The sequence below is a fragment of the Aphelocoma coerulescens genome, chromosome 4 (assembly GCF_041296385.1).
Source record: "Aphelocoma coerulescens isolate FSJ_1873_10779 chromosome 4, UR_Acoe_1.0, whole genome shotgun sequence".
NCBI lineage: Eukaryota > Metazoa > Chordata > Aves > Passeriformes > Corvidae > Aphelocoma > Aphelocoma coerulescens.
The window spans coordinates 15,860,132-15,882,040 of NC_091017.1; the positions used below are offsets into that span (position 1 = coordinate 15,860,132).

At 36.3% G+C, this 21,909-nt stretch overlaps 1 protein-coding gene across 4 annotated transcripts in view; it reads left to right on the forward strand.

Annotated features, from left to right (window-relative positions):
* The window catches only part of LRBA (LPS responsive beige-like anchor protein), a 372,621-nt gene that overhangs the window by 44,114 nt on the left and 306,598 nt on the right, over positions 1-21,909 (forward strand). For all 4 annotated transcript variants that reach the window (XM_069012817.1, XM_069012818.1, XM_069012820.1 and 1 more), the window contains exons 5-21: positions 386-507; positions 613-739; positions 1,886-2,005; positions 2,320-2,466; positions 3,308-3,505; positions 4,083-4,216; positions 5,449-5,557; positions 5,666-5,818; positions 6,420-6,588; positions 8,046-8,125; positions 10,100-10,162; positions 11,939-12,036; positions 14,225-14,317; positions 15,114-15,222; positions 15,769-15,850; positions 17,489-17,612; positions 17,850-18,042. In XM_069012817.1, the coding sequence (XP_068868918.1) occupies positions 386-507; positions 613-739; positions 1,886-2,005; positions 2,320-2,466; positions 3,308-3,505; positions 4,083-4,216; positions 5,449-5,557; positions 5,666-5,818; positions 6,420-6,588; positions 8,046-8,125; positions 10,100-10,162; positions 11,939-12,036; positions 14,225-14,317; positions 15,114-15,222; positions 15,769-15,850; positions 17,489-17,612; positions 17,850-18,042 (2,121 nt within the window). The remainder of the gene's footprint in view (positions 1-385; positions 508-612; positions 740-1,885; positions 2,006-2,319; positions 2,467-3,307; positions 3,506-4,082; positions 4,217-5,448; positions 5,558-5,665; positions 5,819-6,419; positions 6,589-8,045; positions 8,126-10,099; positions 10,163-11,938; positions 12,037-14,224; positions 14,318-15,113; positions 15,223-15,768; positions 15,851-17,488; positions 17,613-17,849; positions 18,043-21,909) is intronic.

Here is a 21,909-nt window from a genome sequence, read left to right on the forward strand (position 1 = left end):
AGTTATTTTCCTGACTACCAGCACTATGTGAAAATGGATCTGATTATTCTGTCAGGTTGCCATAAAACCAAACCAACCTGAATTTCCATTTTGAGAAGTTGTTATTCCATAAGGCTTTCACTAAAGGATTTAAGTTTTGAAGCATAGGTTACTATTGATAATCTGTTTTGAGATATAAAGGTCAGTTTTAAAATATTTGGATTAATTAAATATTATATCAAATGCAAAGGGAACAGAAGTTAGGCCAGATTTTTTTCTTTAGTATAGAGAAACTGTACACATTTGCAGTGTATCTCTGTTTATCAGCATATATTTGTAGAGTGTATCTTAAGCTGCACACTTTTATGTTGATCTTTCTCCATTAATTACTTTTTGCTTTCTTCAGGCTATTGCCTTACCTCCTATAGCCAAGTGGCCATACCAGAACGGATTTACTTTCCACACTTGGCTAAGAATGGATCCTGTAAATAATATTAATGTGGATAAAGATAAGCCTTATTTATATTGGTGAGTATTCTGTAAAATTGATATTGCTGATGTTCAGTTTCTATTAATTGTTCAATGATTTCTGCATCCATTTGTGTCTGTGCTGATTTTGTTCTGATTTGTCAGTTTTCGAACAAACAAAGGACTTGGTTATTCTGCTCACTTTGTTGGAGGCTGCTTGATTGTAACGTCCATAAAATCAAAGGGAAAAGGTTTCCAGCACTGTGTGAAATTTGATTTCAAGCCACAAAAGGTGAGTAAAAATAATAAAATCTTTCAAATAGGTTTCATGAATCTAAAATTGTAGTGCGGTGGTGTGTGGATGCTCAAAGGCAGGAGCAGAGGAATTTTCCAGCTGCTGAAGCATTTTGTGAAGTTTTTCTTTCTCATGCTTTAGCTGAGAAACAGTGAAAGATGGTTTTGTAAACTAATTCTCTATCTCTGCACCTGGGTTTTTTTTCCAGCCTTGTTTTGGTACTCTGGAAAAAATATTTTGAATGGGTGTTAGAGAACCTCAGCCAATCCGTCTAGGGGGTGGCTGGTCAAGTGACCAATCATATCATGCTCTCTCATGTATGAAGATATATAACCTAGTGTGTAAATAATAAAATAATTCCTTTTCTCCTTGGATTTGGAGTGCATCGTTTCTCACCGGTTCTCGGTAGAACAGTGACAGGGGTGTGTGTTGTAGCTGTTGATTAATCTCATCTTTCTGTAGAAAAACAGTTACAGTGGAATAAGCAAAACAAACTTGTGTTCTGAATCCTTACTTCTTTTTAATTTTACAACTAAAATATGAGCTGATTTTATTACTGGTGTTCAAGGCTGGCTTGTCTATTAGGTAGCGTTATGTGGTGTTGAAGGTTCCCTTTTCCACTTAGATATCCTGCTAATGTTTCTGGAACAACTGGTGTAAACATCTTGTGGGAGGACAGGCCTCCTCAGGAATTCCTTATCAGTAATCCCTTGCTGTAACTATGGCTTCTGTTTGTGATAATTTGACACACACAGCCTTTGAGAGGCTTTAGTCTGGAGCCATCCTTGCTCTTTGGAATGGCATTTGTAGTAGTCCATCATGCTAAGAGTAACCCAGTTTAGAACTTACTTACAGAGTGGTTTCAATGTAGATTTGGTTCAGCATTGTCATAAAGATTTCTTGAGTTATATACCATAAATACCTTTTAAGCTTCTGTGTGGAAAAAAGGGCATATTATCCTTTGACAAAGCAATGCAAGAAAACTCACCAGTGACTTATTAATCTTTTCTACTTAAAATACATCTTTCAGTCGTAATTTAATTCATATAAAGAGTTGAATTTGTTCTCCCATGCCCCACTTGAATGCTTAAGCTACTCCTAAGTGTCTATAGAATTACAGAAACTGTTTTTTTTATTGTTTAGTGGTACATGGTGACTATAGTGCACATCTATAACCGCTGGAAGAACAGCGAACTCCGGTGTTACGTGAACGGGGAGCTGGCATCTTACGGGGAAATAACGTGGTTTGTCAACACCAGTGATGTGAGTAATCCCTGCCCACTAATGTCTGTAGCTGATCATCTTGATGGATTACATAGACATTCTTTGCCATTTTGTCCATAAACCTCCCCCATTTTATGCATTTTTACAAAATTTTGAAATAAAAATAGTAACTTTCTGGTAGAGGAGTAAGTTGTGCTTTTATACATATGAAACTTGTTAAAATTTATCTCTGCTGCGACAATCAAATACTTGTTAATGTAAAAATATTCCCTGATAAAATGCATATTTTTTGCATGATTTGCTTGTGTAGCATGGACTAAACCCTGATACTGGGTTCTCTTTTCTGTTTTCAGACATTTGATAAATGTTTCCTGGGTTCTTCAGAAACAGCAGATGCCAATCGAGTGTTTTGTGGGCAGATGACATCTGTTTACCTTTTTAGTGAGGCTCTCAATGCTGCTCAGATCTTTGCCATTTATCAGCTCGGCCTGGGATATAAGGTACCTTAGAATTGACTTTTAAGTTTAATTCTGCTATGAGTCCTTATGGTAGGTGGTAAGAATGTGTTCCCAAAAAAATATTTTATGGTGTAATCTTTTTTATTAAACTCTTCCATGTTTCTTCAGTAAGCTTATGTATGGCCTTACAAGCTACAACTAAGCATTAATTCAGTTTCTTGGTATCTTATTAAACAAAAAGAATGGTGCTCCTGTTTGCTTCTCAAAATTTCTGTGTTGGTGGTTGGCAGAGGGAGAACACAACTGTTATCTCTGGTTCACTTTTTTGTTGAGGCTGAAAACCTTAGATCAAGTATGATGTATTTGTTTTAGAAATGTGGCTTTATAGTTGCTTGTTCTAGTGGGGTTTTGTTAATGTGTGAAGTTAGTGCTGAGGATTAGTTTTGTTGCAGTGATTTATTATTTGTTTTGCCATAGCCTGAGGGGCACTAATTGAAGGCTGTTATTCCCCAGCAGCTGTACAAATATACGCTAAAAAAAGATGGTTCCTTTTCTATCTGCTCCTCAATTATTGATTCCTTCTGAGTGAACATTGCTGACAGTCCTGCTGTTTCTGAGCTGATGTGGTTCTTTTACATTACCCACCATCTTGGCAATGACACTCTTCAGGGGCCAAAAAAATTCTGCCATTTTAATTCTGTAAAATTGACTTTGAGTCTTATGAGTCTTTGGTTCTTATGAGAACCTTTCTTTATGAAATGCTACTTGATTAAAGAAACAATGTTTTAATAATTTTTTTCAATAGTTGTTCTGGACTGTATCTTCAGTGTGCTTAATGTAATTTTTTTCTTCTTGCCTTCCTCAACCCTGCTTCCCAATCCAGGGAACGTTCAAGTTCAAGGCAGAAAGTGATCTCTTCCTCGATGAACATCACAAATTGTTGCTATATGATGGCAAACTCTCCAGTGCTATTGCTTTTATGTACAATCCAAGGGCTACAGATGCACAGCTGTGTCTAGAGTCATCCCCTAAGGATAACCCTTCTATTTTTGTTCATTCACCACATGCCCTCATGCTGCAGGTAAATCAACATTGTCATAGATTTGGAGGATACAAATGATTTCTGTCTGAAAACCAAAAATCCAGTTTTATAGGGATTTGGATAAGAGATAGAATTGCTTGTAGGTTGGGGTTTTTTGGGTTGGCCCTGCCCTTGTTTCTTGAACTAAAGATGATGCCCAAGAATCCTAAGAAAAAAGTTTATTCTGTGAATAAATACAAATGCTGTATTAGCATTGAAAAAAAATCCTTCTTCCTCACTTCTCACATGTTCACTCCCCTACAGATGTTCCCTATCTCCCATCCTTTGCCCTGTTGATGTGAAATCCTTTTCTTCCCTGTGCTTTGAATGCTACCTTCTGTAGATTCACCTGAGGATCTACACTGTAGATCTGTACCTAAAGGTACCTGTATCTAAAGCAGTAGGTCAGACATACTGGACATTTATTGTGACTGTGGCAGTCAGTTCGTTCTTCTTGCTGTTTCTTTTTATTTGGTAATAGTACAGTTTTTATATTGAAGAAATAAAAGCTGTTTTTAATGTACTTCTTACCGGTTTTTGAGGGAGGTTTCAATATTTCTCATTTCTTCTTTGTCAGGATGTGAAAGCGGTCTTAACGCACTCTATCCAAAGTGCCCTGCACTCCATTGGAGGAGTGCAGGTGCTTTTCCCTCTCTTTGCACAGTTGGATTATAGGCAATATTCCTCAGACCATATTGACACAACTGTTTGGTGAGTGCATGAACTTACTGTGTCCTGGGCTTTGTTCCTTTGAAATAAAGGAAATTGCTTTATCAAATGGCAGAGTAGTTTGCATTGTCTTGTGCAACAATAAATTACATCTTACAACAGAAGGGTTACAGGCAGGACCTCAAAGTGATGTACTTGTTTGCACGAAATGTTCTGTGAAAGCTCACAGAGAATCAAAATGTACTCAGATTTTTTATTTGACAATGTTGTTTTTTTTTGTTTTTTTAAGCAGAATTATGGATAATTCTCTTGAGCTTATTCCTGTCATGGAGAGAATTCTCTCAGGAAGGCTTCAAGAGAAACTCCAGAAAGGATGAATTTTTCAGCTACATGAAGTCATTCCTTGGAATTTCTCTTCTTTTTTTTTTAACCTTCAGATTTTTGGAAGATACTGTTACTTAGTGTTGCTGCTAGACTTTTCCTCTGGTTTGAGCTCTGTTTCAACTCCATCCAACTTCTGATCATCCAGGCACAGAAGCTGGTGGAGCTCCTAAGCTAGAGAGCAGCAGTAAAAGCAAAGGGATTGCTTTTTAGAATTCTGCTGTAATTTGCTCTGTTTTGTTACATTTTTAGTTTCATGACTGTTTCAATATGATGTGTATCCATATTGTTGCTTAAAAGGAATGGTCACAATATTCCTTCAGCCCATTTCTTTGTGTCTGGTGTCTCCTGAGCTGGCTCAGGCTTGGGCATCTATGTGATAAGTCAGGGATTTGATTCAGTTGCAAATTGGCTCAGCAATACAGGGGTTTTCAACTGGTTAAATTCTTGATCCACAGGCACTAGTGCCTTGACAGGAATATTTCCTCTGGCAGCAGTACAATAGCAAAGCTGTGTCTAGAAGAATATCTGCTCATCTGATAGCGTAAGAAGCAGAATGGCAATTGTTACTGACTTTGCAGAAGTTTGGAAGTGAAATATGAAGAGGGAAGTCCAAACTTAACTGTTGCCTTTTTGCAAGAATTCAGAAGGATTTTGCTTTTGTATGGTTATCTCAGAATCCAGAATTCCAAGTTAGAAAAGCATGAATAAAATCAAGAAGTTTTCTGAAGCAAGCTTTCAAAATTTAGTCCTGCTTTTTGTTTTAAAAGTTCTGATTTGAACATTTGTGTAACACGTCTCTCTGGGTTGTGTAGTGGAAGTGTTAATTTGGAAATACTTTGTCTTGTTGTAACCCTTTAAAACATTTTTGTTTACTAAACCATGTTTTCCAGTTCTACTTTACTGGCATTCATCATGGAGTTGTTGAAGAACTCTATTGCTATGCAAGAGCAGATGCTTTCCTGTAAAGGCTTCCTTGTAATAGGATACAGCCTGGAAAAGGTAAAGTAAATCTTTCTTGATGTCTTACATTAATGTTAAATTTTTTTTGAGATAAATACTTTTCCCAGACTGTTGCAGGGCTCTCCTTAGGCTGATCTTCTTTTGCAGTCTTCCAAAGCCCACATTTCCAGAGCTGTACTAGAACTTTGCCTTGCCTTCTCGAAATACCTGAGCAACTTACACAATGGGGTGCCCTTGCTGAAGCAGCTGTGTGATCATGTTCTCCTGAATCCTGCAATATGGATTCATATCCCAGCACAGGTAAAATTGCTTGTTTTTATCAATAAGGTATCTTATGGTGTATTGATTTGGGAGTGTTGAAACTAAGCCTAAGAATTATGGATTCTGGCTATGCAACAGAAGTCATCCAGGAATTGTTTTCGAGCTCTGCTTTGCTGCATATAGTTGTCAAGTTTTGCAGACTCCCAAGGCTTTCTGGGAGTTGGGAGACTTGCAGTGGTCTGCAGAACAGAGTTGTGACTTTTGACCCAGACTGAGAAGGAGGTTTGGATGGGTTAGTTGGCAAAAACTCAGCAATTTTTGAAGAGGCAATTATCTTGGGTGTCAGATTTTAAGTCTTAATATAAATTGACAGTGAGTATTTTTGTTTTGGTGAATCTCTGTTCTCTGAGAGTGAACAATTTTGATCAAAACTTGCCAGCTGAAACCTTTTTACCAGCACTGTACAGTTTCAAAAATATAATGAAATTTTTCATCCATTTGCAGAGGTTTTAAGACTAACCTATGCAGAGAAAAACCTATTTCTTTAAGGCATTTTGATAGATGAAATTTAGGAATTTAGTTGTCTGACATGCTGCAATTCAGGTGTGATGATTTTTGTTTTCCTGACTGGGTGTTGTAGGTTCAGCTGACCCTGTACACTTACCTGTCTACGGAGTTCATTGCCACTGTTAACATATATGGAGCAATCCGGCGGGTTGGGACAGTGCTTTTGGTCATGCACACCCTCAAGTATTATTACTGGGTGGTGAACCCTCAGGATCGCAGTGGAATTACTCCCAAGGGCATAGGTATGTACATGTATATTGATTTTTACTCTCACAATCTGATGTTTGTTGTAAAAAAGTTTTGTATACAATGTTTAGAATAGAACCATACTTCAGAAATCATTATCCTTCAGTGGGGTGGGTTCCCCATAATGGTGTGAGCAGTGGGCTTTTGTCCTTGAAAGATTTTTTTTCACAATCTAATGGAAACTTTCTTTAGAAGTCATATCCTCTGTCATCAGACACCTATGTGAACTGATACTAGATAGAAATGATAGGGTGTTGGAACTGTAGAGCTGTGCCTGGGAATATGGTCTCTCTCTTTAATGAAAGGCTCTGGAATTTCAGAGAGAGAAGTGGGTGATTGAAGAGAGCTAGAGATCCTAGGAGTGAGTGCTCCTTAGACGTGTCTGATTTCCTACCACCAACTTCTCAAAATGCCCAGCCCTTCCTCTTAGAGGCTTGTAAAGATTGTTTTGTAGTATTTCACATCCTTTAAGAAGCAAAGCATGTGTGTTTTCTCCTTTCTTTGTGCAGACATGGATTTACTTAGTTTCTTAACTCATTTATTGAGCCTGAGGCAAGTGGATGAGTAGGACAGTCTTAGTAATGCAGTTTAATGGCTTGTTTTGACTAGGCTGGTTTATACTGAAAATAACTGTTCTTAAACCAAATATGCCTGTGGGCCTGTACATTATAAAACCAGACTCATATGATCACTTTCATTCTCTAAATGGTTTGCTTTTCTGTGATGATTAAGATCATAAGAACAGTGACCCTACAGGCAAATGTAAAAACTATCCTCCAAAATATATTTGCAACAGTTCATTTGCTTTTTGTACCAAAGCTTTTACTTGACTTTGACACTTGGTTGCACCTGTTTTTTTAACCTTGCCTCTCCTGGGAACTACTGAGTGTTGAAGTATTTAAAATGTTTCTTTGAAAGTCTGCTTTACACAGGAATGGCAGAAGCCAGTCCTTTTGACTTTGAGTTAACAAATTAAGTCATGTCTTTCAAGGTACTCTTTATATGTAGCATTGTAAGATTGCTTTTTGTGTATTTAGCCAGTGTATAATAATGGCATGTAGCTCTTCCTTTGAGCTTTAGCAGAACTTAAAAAGAACTGTAAACTGCAAAAATTGAAAATCTGGAAATTCTGACATAAAGTTCTCATATCAGTCTTATTCCTTGCATGAAGTTGGTTCATAGCACTACAAGGCAATTTTAAAATCATCAGAATTTAGAGGGGTTTAGGAAACTATTTAATAAAAGCCTTGGTGGAACCTCACTGATCAGGCATTTTGCTAATAAGAAGTGATAAAACACAGTACTGTTTCGTGGTCTGAAATAGAGGGAGGGAAGACTTAGTTTTGTGCCTTCTTCACCAGAAAATGCCTTTCATTATTCTTTTTGTGAAAATGCAGTCTATGCTAATAACAACTGTTAACTTGTATTTTATGTGTCTACTTTTCTTTTGTAGATGGTCCACGGCCTACTCAAAAAGAGATTTTATCCCTGCGAGCATTTTTGTTGATGTTCATTAAACAGCTTGTGATGAAGGTAGGATAGCTTTAAATTATGGTAGGATATTTAAGTTTTCTTTCATGAAGAAATGCCTAATGTGCTCTAAAAGTGTTGAATTGTAACAGTAAATAAACAGAAAAGCCACGTAAGATGCTTCTTTTTGTTGTGGCTCTTGCCATGGGCAGCACTGCTAAAGATGCATTTTTTTCCTCTTTTGAGCTGTTTTTATAAAAAATGGAGCTGTTACTAGCTGAGAAATGTTTACTTTTGGGGAAATAAGTATTTAATTTCTTGTTTTGTTTTGTTTTGTTTTTTAACATGAGCAGTATTACATACATCCTAAGTGCTTAAAGACTAAAGAGAAACGTTCGATATTACATGCTGTGGGTCAGTGGGACAGAGGAGGATAAGAGACTCTATCAATAAGGTTCACAACTATTCCTTGGACATTAGAGGAATGTTGGAATTCAGCAGCTCTACTGTTTATAGGCTCTTCATGACCCTTTCCTATCATAAGTTTTGGTTTCTCTCTTTTCTCTCTTCTGTGGACTGACTTTTCTTATGTTTGAATCTACCTCCCTTTTCCACTCTTCCCCTGTGTTGCTGATGGACCTGTGAGCTCTGCCCAGAGCAGTAACTACCAGAAAAGCTCTGCTCTTGACTCTTTAACTCTTACTTTAAAGTAAGAGTTGCAATTGAATTATCAGGAACGTTTTTTCTATCAAACTCTAAAAGACTTAAAAGACTTTCATTTAGTGTTAGATTCTTCTTCTTCTTCTTCTTTTTTTTTTTTTTTTTTCCTTTTTTCTTTTTTCTTTTCTTTCAGATTTCTATCAGAGATTTATAACTTGGACAGTTTTGGGTAGAGTTTCACCAGGTTTGTCATTGTTTAACCTCAGCCAGCAACCGAGTACCACACAGCCACTTGCTTACTCTCCCAGCAGAGGAATAGTGGGATCAGGGAGAGTCACAAGCTGTGAGCTGAGGTAAAGACAGTGTAACACGGGAAGCAAAAGCCACATACACAAGGAAAGCAAAACAAGGAGTTCACTCCCTGCTTCCCATGGGCAAGCAGGTGCTCAGCCATCTCCAGGAGAGCCGGGTCCCATCACACAGGGCCCCATAACAGTGACTTGAGAAGAGAAATGTCACTCTCCAAGTGTTTCCCCCTTCCTCCTTCTTCCCACTACTTTATATCCTGAGCATGATGTAACACAGTCTGGAATATCCCTTTGGTCAGTTGGGGTCACCTGTCCTGGCCGTGTCTCCTCCCACCCTCCCAGGCATTCCCAACTTCCTCGCCAGTGTGGCTGGTCCAAAAAGCAGAAAAGGCCTTGGCTCTGTGTAAACCCTGCTCAGCAATAACAAAAACATCTCTGTATTATCAACACAGTTTCTATCACAAATCCAAACCATAAAAAGTGGAGAAGTCTGCTTTTGCCTGTCCTCCTCCTGTTCTTAGAAACTGTTGGTTTTTATTTTATTTTCACAAAAAATACTTCAAGGTATATTACTGGGCATAGGTGCTATAAATGATTGAGATTTCTTCAAAGTTGACAGCAGCTGAAGAGGGGCTTCTGTAGTGGAAAATAAGAAGGAAACACAGATATGGGTATAGCTAAGAGGCTTATAATTAAACTTCTAGATCTGCTTTTGAGTCCTTTATGCTACCTCAATTTAATTCTTCTATTAACAGGAAGCTCTCAGTTCAAATTGACTGTATCAATTAACATGTATTACTCTAACTATTTCATATACTATATTGCTATTTATCTTGTTTTTATGCCTCTGTTGAAATTGCCTTAAAACACTTTTACAGCATTCAGCGGGTGCTTTTGGGGGCAGGGAAACAGCTCCCTTGCAACTATGAAGCTGTTACAGTATCAAGTGAAAACAAATTTGTTGTGTGGTACTTGCTTTGTTATATAAATATTTCTTGAAATAATGCTTTTTTGGAAGCAGCACTTCTGTACTTGGAAGATGATACTTAAAACTTGTTTGTTTTAAAAGGACTATGGAATAAAAGAAGATGAATTGCAGGCTATCCTCAATTACCTGCTCACTATTCATGAGGTAATTTTTGATTTGGGGGATGTGTTTGTGAAGAGTGGCATACTAGTGCTGTTTGTGACCACCAAATGTTTGAATAATTTCAAATATAACCTCCTTCATGCCACAAGATGGCTCTGCAGAGGAAGTAGCAAGCATTGTCCAATTGTTTAGAGTAGTGTGCTGATATGCCAATATTCTTGCAGTGATTTAAGCACTATGTTCAATGTTAGATTGAAGTTCATTAAGCCAGTAAGTCAAAATGGTTTCTTATGTTGTTCTACAAACCAATTTACCAAGCAGAAAAACAGATGGTGAGACCGACTTTAAAAAAAAGTCAAAACCTTGTTTCAGGCTGCCTAAGTAATATTTTTTGTTTTGTTTTTCCTCTCCTTTTTATTTTGCTTCTTAAATAAAGCAATAAAATTGAAAACATGCATTAAGAAAATAAAGATGTATGTTAATGGCATCTAAGAGAAGCATATAAACTTAATTGGGAGAAAATGTTGGTTACCACTGATACATCTGCATCTTCATATTTTAGCACCAGGAAAAGGCACTTTATGCCAGATGCAACATCAAAGACAAGGGAAATGGGGACATAAATCTAACTGATCTCATCTCTGTAAGGGTGCTTGAAATGGGTAAAATAAGGAATTAATTGAACTTTATTTCAAGCAGTATAGATTTTTTAATTTTTATTTTTTATTTTGCTTACACCTATATTTTCCTTTTATTGTCTTTGCTGGTTACTACTACCTGGTAGTACCACAGTCAAGCAGTTCAACTTTATGTGGAGAAGTAAAAAATAAGACTCTTGGTAACATCTAAGAGTGAACTAAAATAGCAGAAGCTCTATATAGCCTTCAGATGAGGATGTGATGTTTTAAATATCTTAGCAGTTTGCATACTCAAGTGTAAAAGATCCATGAATGCTGAATCCCACAATCTAACTGTGAATTCAGAAAAACATCAACAAAAAAAGTAAAATTTAGCTGTCTCATAAGGCCCACTCCTCAGTGATAGCATCTGTAATGTCAGCTGATAATATCATCAGGTGAACAGAGTAGTTCAGGAGGATATAAAATTGATTTTCTAATAGAGAAAGAATCAGAATATTTGTTCAGAAGTGTTGTACAGTGTTTTATTTGTGGGCTTTTTTTGTTTTAAAATAAACTTTCATTTTAATACTACAAAGCATGGGAAAAGACATTTGCATTTTATTATTTCTTCGGTTACTTTTAATTACAATGAACTTGGAACAAATTAATGGACTGTAGCTTAGAGTGCTTTAGACTAAAAGTATGGAAAACTTTACTGAGCAGCTTGAATTACCCATTTTAAATATTGTCTGTGGCAGGTGGTAGTATTTTTTTTTCATGGTTTGAGCATTTCTGAGTAGAAACTTTTCATTAAACACCACCCTGTGCCCCAGAAAACGTGCAGCAGCTTATTTGTAGCTCCTGTACAGGAAAGGACTGGGATATACCCATGCAAATGGAGGAACACGTGTGGAAGGAAGTAACATAGTCTAAATATCCATTGCCTGTCAAATCTGTACATCCCAGACAGTGATACATCACTTTTCACCCTAAACAATTAAATGTATTTTTTGTAATGTTTTCTCCTGCATTTGAGTTTTAGCTCTATACTTCTTTTGATCCTGGCCAAAATGATTTGGTCCTCAGTTTATTATTAATCTCCACATACTCTTGAAATATTTTTGTAGTGGTTCTTTTAGCTGAAACAATGTTCTAGTGTACATGTTGTGAATTCAAGTTTGTAACTTTTATTCAACAGGATGACAATCTAATGGATGTCTTGCAGTTGCTGGTTGCTCTGATGTCAGAGCATCCTAGTTCTATGATCCCTGCGTTTGATCAGAGGAATGGATTACAGTAAGTTAGAATTTTCTAAGTGGGAAAAAGGAAATAGTGTTTTGACCATATTGCTTGCAAGAATTCCCGTGAAATCGAAAAGGTTCTCGTCAGCATGTGTGTTGCAGTCTTAGACTCCTCATCTTGGGAGATTTTTGGGTCCAGGTGTTCATTCTGACAAGAGGTGCTGTTGGATTTATTATCAATGAGGTGTTTTTTTTAATGTTTCCAAGCTGTCAGTCACACTTAAACAGGGAGTGATCCGTTTCAGTCTGTGTGTTGATGTCTTCATCTACTGGTGCTCAGTCTTCAGCCTCCCGTTCTTACAGATGTTTTAGAACTGGAAGGGGGCTGACAAAAATTGATTCAGATATCTTCTGATCCTTGTTAGTTTTCTTTTCCTTTTTTTTTTTCCCTGTGGGACTTTTGCAGAAAAACTTTTTATTTGTTTAAAAGTAGCACTTCATGTAATGCATTGTTTGCAATCTTCTTCCCAACAAACAGAAAAATAGTGTTTAACACTATTGTGAGAGAAAAGTAGGGGAAGTAGCAAATTCTACGAGCACAAGTAGAAAATCTGCTAGAAGAGTTAAGTTATGACTCTGCTTTTGCCTTGTGGCTCTCAGAGGGTGGTCACAGTATTGAACTTTTCTAATTTAAAAGGAACCTGCCTGAACACAGTGCAGAAAAAATTGATACAGGCAAACAAATGTGAGAGCTATTCTTGAAGGATATGGGGAGTAGTAATTCTCTCACTGTGTAAAGGCAGAATCTCATTTCATACATTTAGTTGCACCTCTTGGTTAACCCTGTTTATACATATATTTTTTCCAGTTGCCTTTTCTCAAGAGACTACATTCAGGCATGTTTGTAATTGTTTTATCCCCTTTTAGTGCTAGACTGATTTTTATTATTATATTTTTTTTACCCATTTTCATCAGATTTGATTTCATGTATATGGTAATGTATTATGTATGGAAAACTAATAAAAACTCTAAATAGTGAAGTATTTGAATGTCATGTTGGGTCTCCAGTGCAGTCCATTTGGTTTTATTTAACAACTAGCAGTAGGTGCTTTCTTTTTTTTAACAAGTATATGAGCAAGTCAGCATGAATAGTGAGTCCACAGTGAGAAATCACTTTGTTTTTCTGTCTCATTTGTTACACTCCTTGCTCCTGTGTTGTTTCCAGTCACTTTATGGATTGTTTGTATGCTTCTTGATACATCTGCTTGTTGCAATTAAGGCATTATATTCTTGAAATCTAAAAATAATTTTCCAAAGCTCTATAAATATTTGGAGTTCTCTTAAAATTTTAAAGTAACCAATCATGTAGGGGGAAAAAAAAAAAGGAAATGCTTTTTCCCTATGCAATTAGGTAACCCTGATAGTGTTCTGTAAAGAAAAGCAGAGAAATGGATTGTATTGCTTGAATGGCCAGTGCATCATAGGTTTGCTTTTTTGTTTCCTTCTGTAGTTTCTGTGGTTGCAGCATTCTTCAGGATGAATTATTTGTAATACCTAACTGTTTTGTAGTTACCCTTAGGTTTTACCTTTAATTCTGGTATAGAACTGAGTTGTTTTTTTTTTTTTTTGTCTTAGTTCAGGTGTCCTGAGAATTATTTTTGGGTGTATAAAAATAAAGGTGCATAACTCGTGATGAGTGCTCAGTTATGTATAGATAAGGCCTAAAAACTTGAAGTTCTTTGAACTCTTTAAAACTTCCTGATCTAAAATGCCATGTTGTAACATGGAATATTTTTGGAAAGACTCTCCAAAATTGTTTAAATGGGGTAGGATTTTTTCCTTCCCCCTAGTGAAGTGATCCAAATTTTTTCAAAAATTTTATCATTATGTATTTATGGTAAAGGATGAGTTCTGTGCCTTCTGTTCCAGTATAATTTCATGGAACATTTGGAAATTAATGTTTTCTTTTTTCGAAGACAGCTTAGTAGTCCATGTAGATAAAGTTAAATCATATTTCAGATTTAAAGATCTGTTGAATACTATGAACCACAGTCCAACTAGAATCAGATAGTGACGTGGCCCTAAGCACTTGACTGTCTAAAAAGTAAGCGATGAAATAAATTGGATGTAATTGATAAATACATTTAGATGTCTTAAATTTTTATGTGAGATTTACAAGGACCAAACCCCTTCATTTCTTATTCTTCACATTGATAGAAGAGCAATATGTTTTTTCCATTTAGGGTGGTCTACAAGCTTTTAGCATCACAAAGTGAAGGCATCAGGGTGCAAGCTCTGAAAGTGATGGGATATTTCTTAAAGCATCTTGCTCCAAAGTAAGTACTGATTTGGGTCTTAAACTAAGCCTCCCAAGAAAGGAAGGAGTAAAGGTAGGTTGTGACACATACATTCTATATGCTATTTTGTGTATAAATTACTGGGTGTATATGCACACATTTGTGTGTAAAGGGAGCAAAGCCATATTGGAGGTTGATCACTAAATAGGCTTCTCTGAATAGGAGCTGTTCTTCTTCAACTACCCCTCAGTCTATTTGTCATGAATATATTTTTGATATGATGGAATTGCTTGTTATTGTCAGCTAGTGTCCAGGCATTTTGACTTCCTTATCAAGCTGATTTAATTGTTACTTGCAGTGTGACTTCCTGCTTTTCAAAGTGGCCCTTTTCCAGTGAAATCAATAGCAAGAATTAGACTGGTGAGATGGAACCCCCTGTTGCTGAGAATTAGGTTTAATATGTCTCAAGTTGACTGTGATAGTAGACAACTATTGAGATTGCTATCCGTGGTTGCATTTTTGAGTGAAATGAGGGCAAAAGTGTCATTTTCTCAGTGTTTATCAAGAAATCCCCAAGGCTGTGTTTCAGCTTTTTGGGCCCATGGGTGAGTGGACCTCATTTATGGAAGAAAGGTGGCTGCCTTCAGGGAATGATCTGTCCTTTCAGAATCTGAACACTTCCCTTTTTCCTTCACCAAAAGTGAAAGACTTAAGGAACAAACAAGAACAATACCTTACCAGTGATTTTGTATTTCTTGAGGCACGTGTTCTAAATATTTTCCCCCTAAAGCAAATTGAATGCATAAGTTTATTTTATCTTTCTCTACCATTTTAGGAGAAAAGCTGAAGTCATGCTTGGACACGGATTGTTCTCTTTGTTGGCTGAGAGGCTGATGCTTCAGACAAGCTTATTCACCATGACCACATACAATGTCCTGTTTGAGGTAGGAATACACTGTAGTTAGAATCCAATCTTTCTAATTACTTGTAGGACATTGTTAGAAAATTACTTAACATATTTGTGCTGATATGTTCCAGATGACATTAAACCTTAGTGTGATGCAGCTGAATGCTGCTTTTTTTCCCTCCCAGAGCTCACTGCTTAGGATTTACCCCCTCCTTAACTTGGTTATGCTCATTATGAACAATGCTAGATAATGAGTAACCTGTCTGTCTCAAGGAGACGCTCATGTAGATGTGGAATTTTATTATAGCAATGATCTTGCCTTAGGATTATTGCTTAGGTTAGATTCACATTTATCTCCCAGTGTATTTTAAATAACAGTATGCACTTAAGAGAGAAACAAAAAAAAAAAGTGGTTTCTAGAGTACAGAGTTTTAGGAACAGGATGAAATAAATTATCAAGAAAGTGAGTGAGTGGGGATTTTTTGGGATGAGTTTTAGAATCATGGTGATTGTGCTGTATCCAACTATTTTTCAGTAAGCTGTCTTCTGTACATTGATATGGCATTTTCTTCTTTCTTGCCAGATTCTGACTGAACAGATTTGCACTCAAGTAATACATAAACAACATCCTGACCCAGATTCAACAGTGAAGATACAAAATCCTCGTAAGAATGATACACATTTTTAAGTGCTAGCTTAAGAAAAGTTTGCTTTAAACAATACCCCACCAATGAAAAAGCTTATCAATTATATCTACCAGTCTTCTAATCTCAGCTTTACATTTTTTTTCACACTAAAGGACAGATAACTTGTATTTAGTTGAAGTTACGTACAAAATATGTCTCTATAGCTTTTTGAAGGACGTTTTATGTGTCTAAATGTGAATGTAGTTCATAACTCACCTTTTTTGGCTGTGCAGTCATGTTATGAAATGGTTTTTCAAGACTTGCATGCACAGGATACTTTGATTTAATATATGTTAAGGTTCCAGCAAAATTCTGAATGCATTATTTATTGGTGTCAGATGAAATTACCTGAAATATGGAAACAGCTTTCATCTTAAATTACATTCAGTATGACAATGGTAGATGGAAAATTGGAGGAATGTATCTGCTCACTGTTTTGGTTAGCTTACTTTATTGGACATATCTTGATATGAAACTTTAGATGTCTTTTGAACTTAGAGAAAATACTGATCTCCTTTCCTGAATTATATGCATTATTAATGTGCTCTATATAATACAATGGACTTATGGTAGCTTTGGGAGTTAACTTTTTTTCTGTAGAAATAACAGATTTTTCACTTTCATAGCTGCTTTGTCATTAAATGTAGGTCACAGTTGTGGGTTTGCTTCAGGTAGAAAGTGGGGGAAGAGGAAGGAAAGCAAAGCAGATATGGGAGAAAGAAATCTGGTTACACTATGCAATTGCCTTCTGGTAAATCTATATGAAGCAAGAGATGTGAGCAGGTTTCTGTTGCTTTCTCCTAAGATTTTTGAAGTTGGCAGTCACTGCTGTGGTCAGTATAGACTATATGGAGACTGAGTTGAGTCTGAAATCAGGTAGGTCTAGGAGGAAGAGTGACTTCCAGAGTACCTTTTTTAGATCAGTAGTATTATCAAATAAGGATTTTCTCTTTAAGGAAGTTGTACAAGATGAACTGCAACTATCACAGTGACTGTATTTGAATTGCACCCTAATTAATTCACAGAGGGGACTTCTTTTAGAGTAACAAGAACAGTCACTGCCCCACTGCTTCAACAAGTGCAATGTACCCTCAGTTTTGACCTCCAAAATATACAGAAAACATTGTGATCACAAGAGATAAAGTTTTGTATTGGGAAGGTTTTTTAAAACAGAAACTGTTAAGTTTAATTGGAAGTTGGTCACATTCACTGAAAATTTGGTATTATCAAGGTAGAGCAAAATCTGTGCATTTTTATCATACATTGCTTTTCTGAAGGATGCTTTTTTTATGTGAACCTCATGTAAAAACGGTTCTGACAGCTTATCAATTGTCAGGCAGCAATATTTGTGTTGCTTAAACATGATAATTCAATAAATTCAGTTTTCTTCAGGTGTAGAGGCCTGCAAATCCCCCTGATGGGCAGCTAGGTTTGAGAACTATTGGAAGAAGGGATTTGTTTTAGTTAAACCTTCTTCTCCAATAGAGATGTGCTTTTTCTCAATATAAAACTTTCTTACGTGGTATCACTTTTCTTGTTCAAACACTATTGAAAGAGGCCTTGTGTTTTATGCTATGCTTAGTCCTAATATCTTGTTACTTGTGTACTGTTTTACAGAGATTTTGAAGGTTATTGCAGTCCTGATCCGTAATTCCCCACAGTGTCCTGAAACTCTGGAGATCCGGCGAGCCTTCCTTTCGGATATGATTAAACTTTTTAATAACAGCAGAGAAAACAGGAGGTAAGATGGCTTGCTCTATGCACAAGTGTACAAAATAAGTAACAAGGTCTCCTAGTAAATTAAACTCATGAGGCAAATACAGCTTCATTGCTGTTTCAGCAAATTCTGTACTCCAGCAAAGTCTTCAGTATGAAAAATTAGGGAAGCTTGCATGTAGCAATTTTTTTAAGTGTGTTGAGTTCTTGATTCTAAGATATATTTTAATATATGATTTAACAGCACGTGTGTATTTTGTAGGAGTTTGTTGCAGTGCTCTGTCTGGCAGGAGTGGATGCTTTCCCTTTGTTGTTTTAATCCAAAGACTTCTGAGGAGCAGAAGATAACTGAGATGGTGTACACCATATTTCGGATTTTGCTGTACCATGCAATAAAATATGAGTGGGGTGGCTGGCGTGTGTGGGTGGACACACTGTCAATCACACATTCAAAGGTGAGTGTTTGAAATAGTTGGGAAATTTTGTTTTGTTCTGTAATTAGATTTAGAACCTTTAAGTACTGTATCATACAGTGAGATAATCTTGAAGTGAAGGTCAGTAATTAAATTAAAGCCCTGTGTTTTTACCTGTTACTGTCCATAACTTTGAAATATATGACAATTAAATGTTAATTTTGTTGTTTTAACACAAATATTTTTTGTTGTTGTTGCTCAAATTAGTTTATCCTGATACCGAAAATGAAATCAGTCAAATTTCAGGAGCATTTCTGAAAAATTTTGGTGCTGGTTTTGCTTTTTAGTAGCAGCAGGAACACAAGGTGGCGCACCATAGCTATTCATAAACAAAAATACCTTTTAGTAACATCAAAAGGCTGTAAAACAAATGAGTAAAAAGCAAAGAAAGCTAAGTTAGGGCAGATGCTTCAGCTGTTAAACTGTCATGGAATATGGGGTGAGAGTGCAAATCCTTGCAGTATGAATGAGACTATTACCCTTTGTTATTGTTCTGTCTGAATTTTGTTGTTACAACCAGAGTTACATCATAAAAGTTATTAGTGGTTCTCTGAACAAGGCACAGTAGTACAAAAGGTATTTTATACTGCCTTATTCTGAACAAAAGAGTGAGGCCAACATGGGCCTCAGAATTATTCTGGTTATCAGAATATTTACTTAAAATGAATTAAATTATAAATTACCTGTTTCTAAATATGTGCCACTTGGCAGTGGGAAAAGGACATGTCTGAATCCTAAAGATCACTTTATGATACTCAGGAATTTTTGGCATTTCTGAGGTCTGATTTTGTATGATTTTTTTTCCTCAAAAAAGGTCAGTCTCTGCAGACAGCAAGAACCCTGTTATATTGCAGCTCTATTTATTGCATTCAGAGGTCCATGGTGGATTCTTGGGCCATGGAGAGACAATTGTAGAAATCTATGTAATAAAAGTGGGTGAAATAACTTTATTAAACAGTCACTTAGCTAAGTGGAATTCCGGTGCAAAGTGCCCAGGGCCACATTTTAACCCTTAGAGAGATCACATTTTAGGTGTTGGACCATTCTTAATATTCTTTTTTGTCGGCTCTGCAGTCTTCAAAAACCAGTTTCCTCCTTTTCCCCAAGATGCAGAGGGCAGGGGTGGATTGTACAATGGCAAGCTGTAGCCAGAGTAAAGATCCCTAATGTACTTTTATATAATACTGGCATAATTTAGCACTTGTGTGATTGCTGGGAATTACTGGGACCTGTCCCTGGGGAAAGATGGAGAGGTGAATGAAGGAAGACCACCTTTCTAGCTCTTACAGGGAGCTTTGGTGTCTTGAATTTAGAAATTAACTAGCACATTATCTTATAATCTATAGTTCTATTCTTAGAGTCTTTTTGTAAGATAACGTAATGTCGGAAATCTCATTTAAACAGCATCTATGTCAAAAAGGATTTTTGGTCATTTTCTTCAGTGACTTAATGTGGCTAATCAATGATCCAGAGTTCCTAGAGAAAAAACCCAAGATTTTATTGGGATGCCATGGCCAAATGTCAAGAACAAAACCCCACAGTTTTACAAAAGACCAAAAAAATCCATAGATATGGATAATGTGGGTTTGGTTTATTTATTTGTATTTTAAATGCTGTATGCTTTTGTGCCATTCCATAGTGAAGGAGAAGATGACCTACTTCATTCTGGGTGTCTCATTTTTGGTTCCTGGTGTGCTGCCATAGGGAGGTGTCCTTGGTTGTAGGAGTAACTCCCTGTAGGTTTTCCCCAAGTCTAACTTTGTTGACTTTCCATTTATCTTATAAACAGATATATAAGATCTGTTTATTCTTTCAGCCTACTTCAGAGGAAGTTGAATGATGGCAAGGTTGGAAGTATGTGAATAGAGTGTGGGTGGAATACTGAAGGACTCATAAAGGAGTTCAGTTTGTTTGGAGATCAGTACTAATACTAGTTCCAGAAGCCTAAATGAGAATGTTTAAACAGAAAAAGCAGCCAGAAACTAACTTGACAATATTGATTTGAATGATGATGCCATTACCAAGATTTTAAAATATCACCTTTATTATGCACTTTCCATTTGAACTTTTTTGGTAAATAATACATACAATTCATGCAACTAGCCATATAAGACTAGATGATATTTCAGAGCTGCCTGTTAATTACATAAATTAGGATAAATCACAAAAAAAGCTCTTGAAAATGTCCTTATAAATAGATAATTATAATGAATTTTTAATCCTGTTAATTTTACTTAACTTTAAATAGTCTTGTATCCTGTTATACCACTATTGAGATTCATAGAGATTCACACATCACCTGGTGTAGGCATAATTCAGTGGGCAAATTGTTCAATGCTAAGCGCATCTCAGATGTTTTTGATTTCTAGCATGCTTTCAAAGTAATATGGGAATTATGGGAACAAAAATATTTCCTTAACATTGCTAAGAGAATAACCAATTTGGGTTTTTCCTATTTCATCTCTAATTGTATTGGGTTACTGCTTATTTTTCCTTTTTACAACCCTCTGCGCTGTTGGTGCCACTAATTTATAACACCATTCTATGATAAAGAACTAGTACATAAAGGACCAGTGTTACAGAATTGGATAGGTTTTGCAGAGCTACACATCAAGATACATGCAGCTGCTATAAAAAGCCAAAGAAACTCAATTGCAATTTTATTGTCCAGTTTGATAGATTTCCTGCCACCTTTGTAGCAGGGAAGCTGTTTGTCACTGTAACCCTCTCCTCCAACAGCTGCACAGCGTTTTATAAGCAGCAGTGGCTTTTCCAGCATAATTGCACTGCATTGGCTTCCTTGCACTCAGAATTTAGAAGGTGTGTAGGTGTGTGCAACCTTTTTAAAGCCCAATTTCTTAGTATTACTCATGTACTTTGTTAATTTCCGTATTATTTTTTGATGCTTTCCAGATATTAAACCATTGTATACAAAGGTGTTTAATCTGTTGCTTCTAGTTCAATGAAAATATTAATGGAAAAATTAAATCACAGCTCCAGTTTGTTCTGACTGGCAAATGTTGAATTTCTGAAAGCATCTAAGAATATCTGTTTTTTAAACATTTCAACCATGCTAACTAGGCCTTAGATTTTATCTGTCTAGTCCTGTTACTTTTTACAAAGGACCAATGATTTGGGGGTTAATAATAGGAAAAAAGTGAAGAATGGTGGACAACTTTCCTTTTTAACCTTTCAGCTTCCCCAAGTTTTAAAAGAATATAATTATTAATACAGTATAATACACTCCTAAATGATCTGAATGTTTTAAACTACTGGGAAGACTAACATTTGCTTATTTCAGGCCCTTAAATATATGTTACTACTTAAAAGTTGATTCATGTTACCTTTCTGCTAAAGAAAATAAATTCAGGTAAATAATGATTTTTATTTTTAGTTTTTAGTAGCTCAAGAAATTTTCAGTGAGTAAGACTCAGAGATGTTAGTATGTGTAAGCTACAGTTCTGTGGCTGTTTAAGTGAAAAATTTTATTCACTGATCCGAATGAGAAGTATAATCTTAAAATGTTAGTAGTGGGACCTTAGAGGACAGTGTATTTCTAACTAATTGTCAGTTTTCAGTCTAAAGAAGTACAGTTGTTATTAACACTGTGAGTGCTAAGTAAATTTGTATATTCTTTCATGCCCTGCTTGTTTAATTTAAAAGCGGGGAATAAACCACCAGAGCATTTATTTGTGCCATGTTTGCCAGGTTTTCGTCCCTGTCTGATGAGGGAAAACTGGCAAAAGCTGCAAAGATTAGGTGGTGGTGGAGTTAATATATGGTGGCAATTAAAAAGCTAATTTGCAGAGAACGTGGCTCAGTAGTTTTAGGAGTAAGTAGTATTTTAAG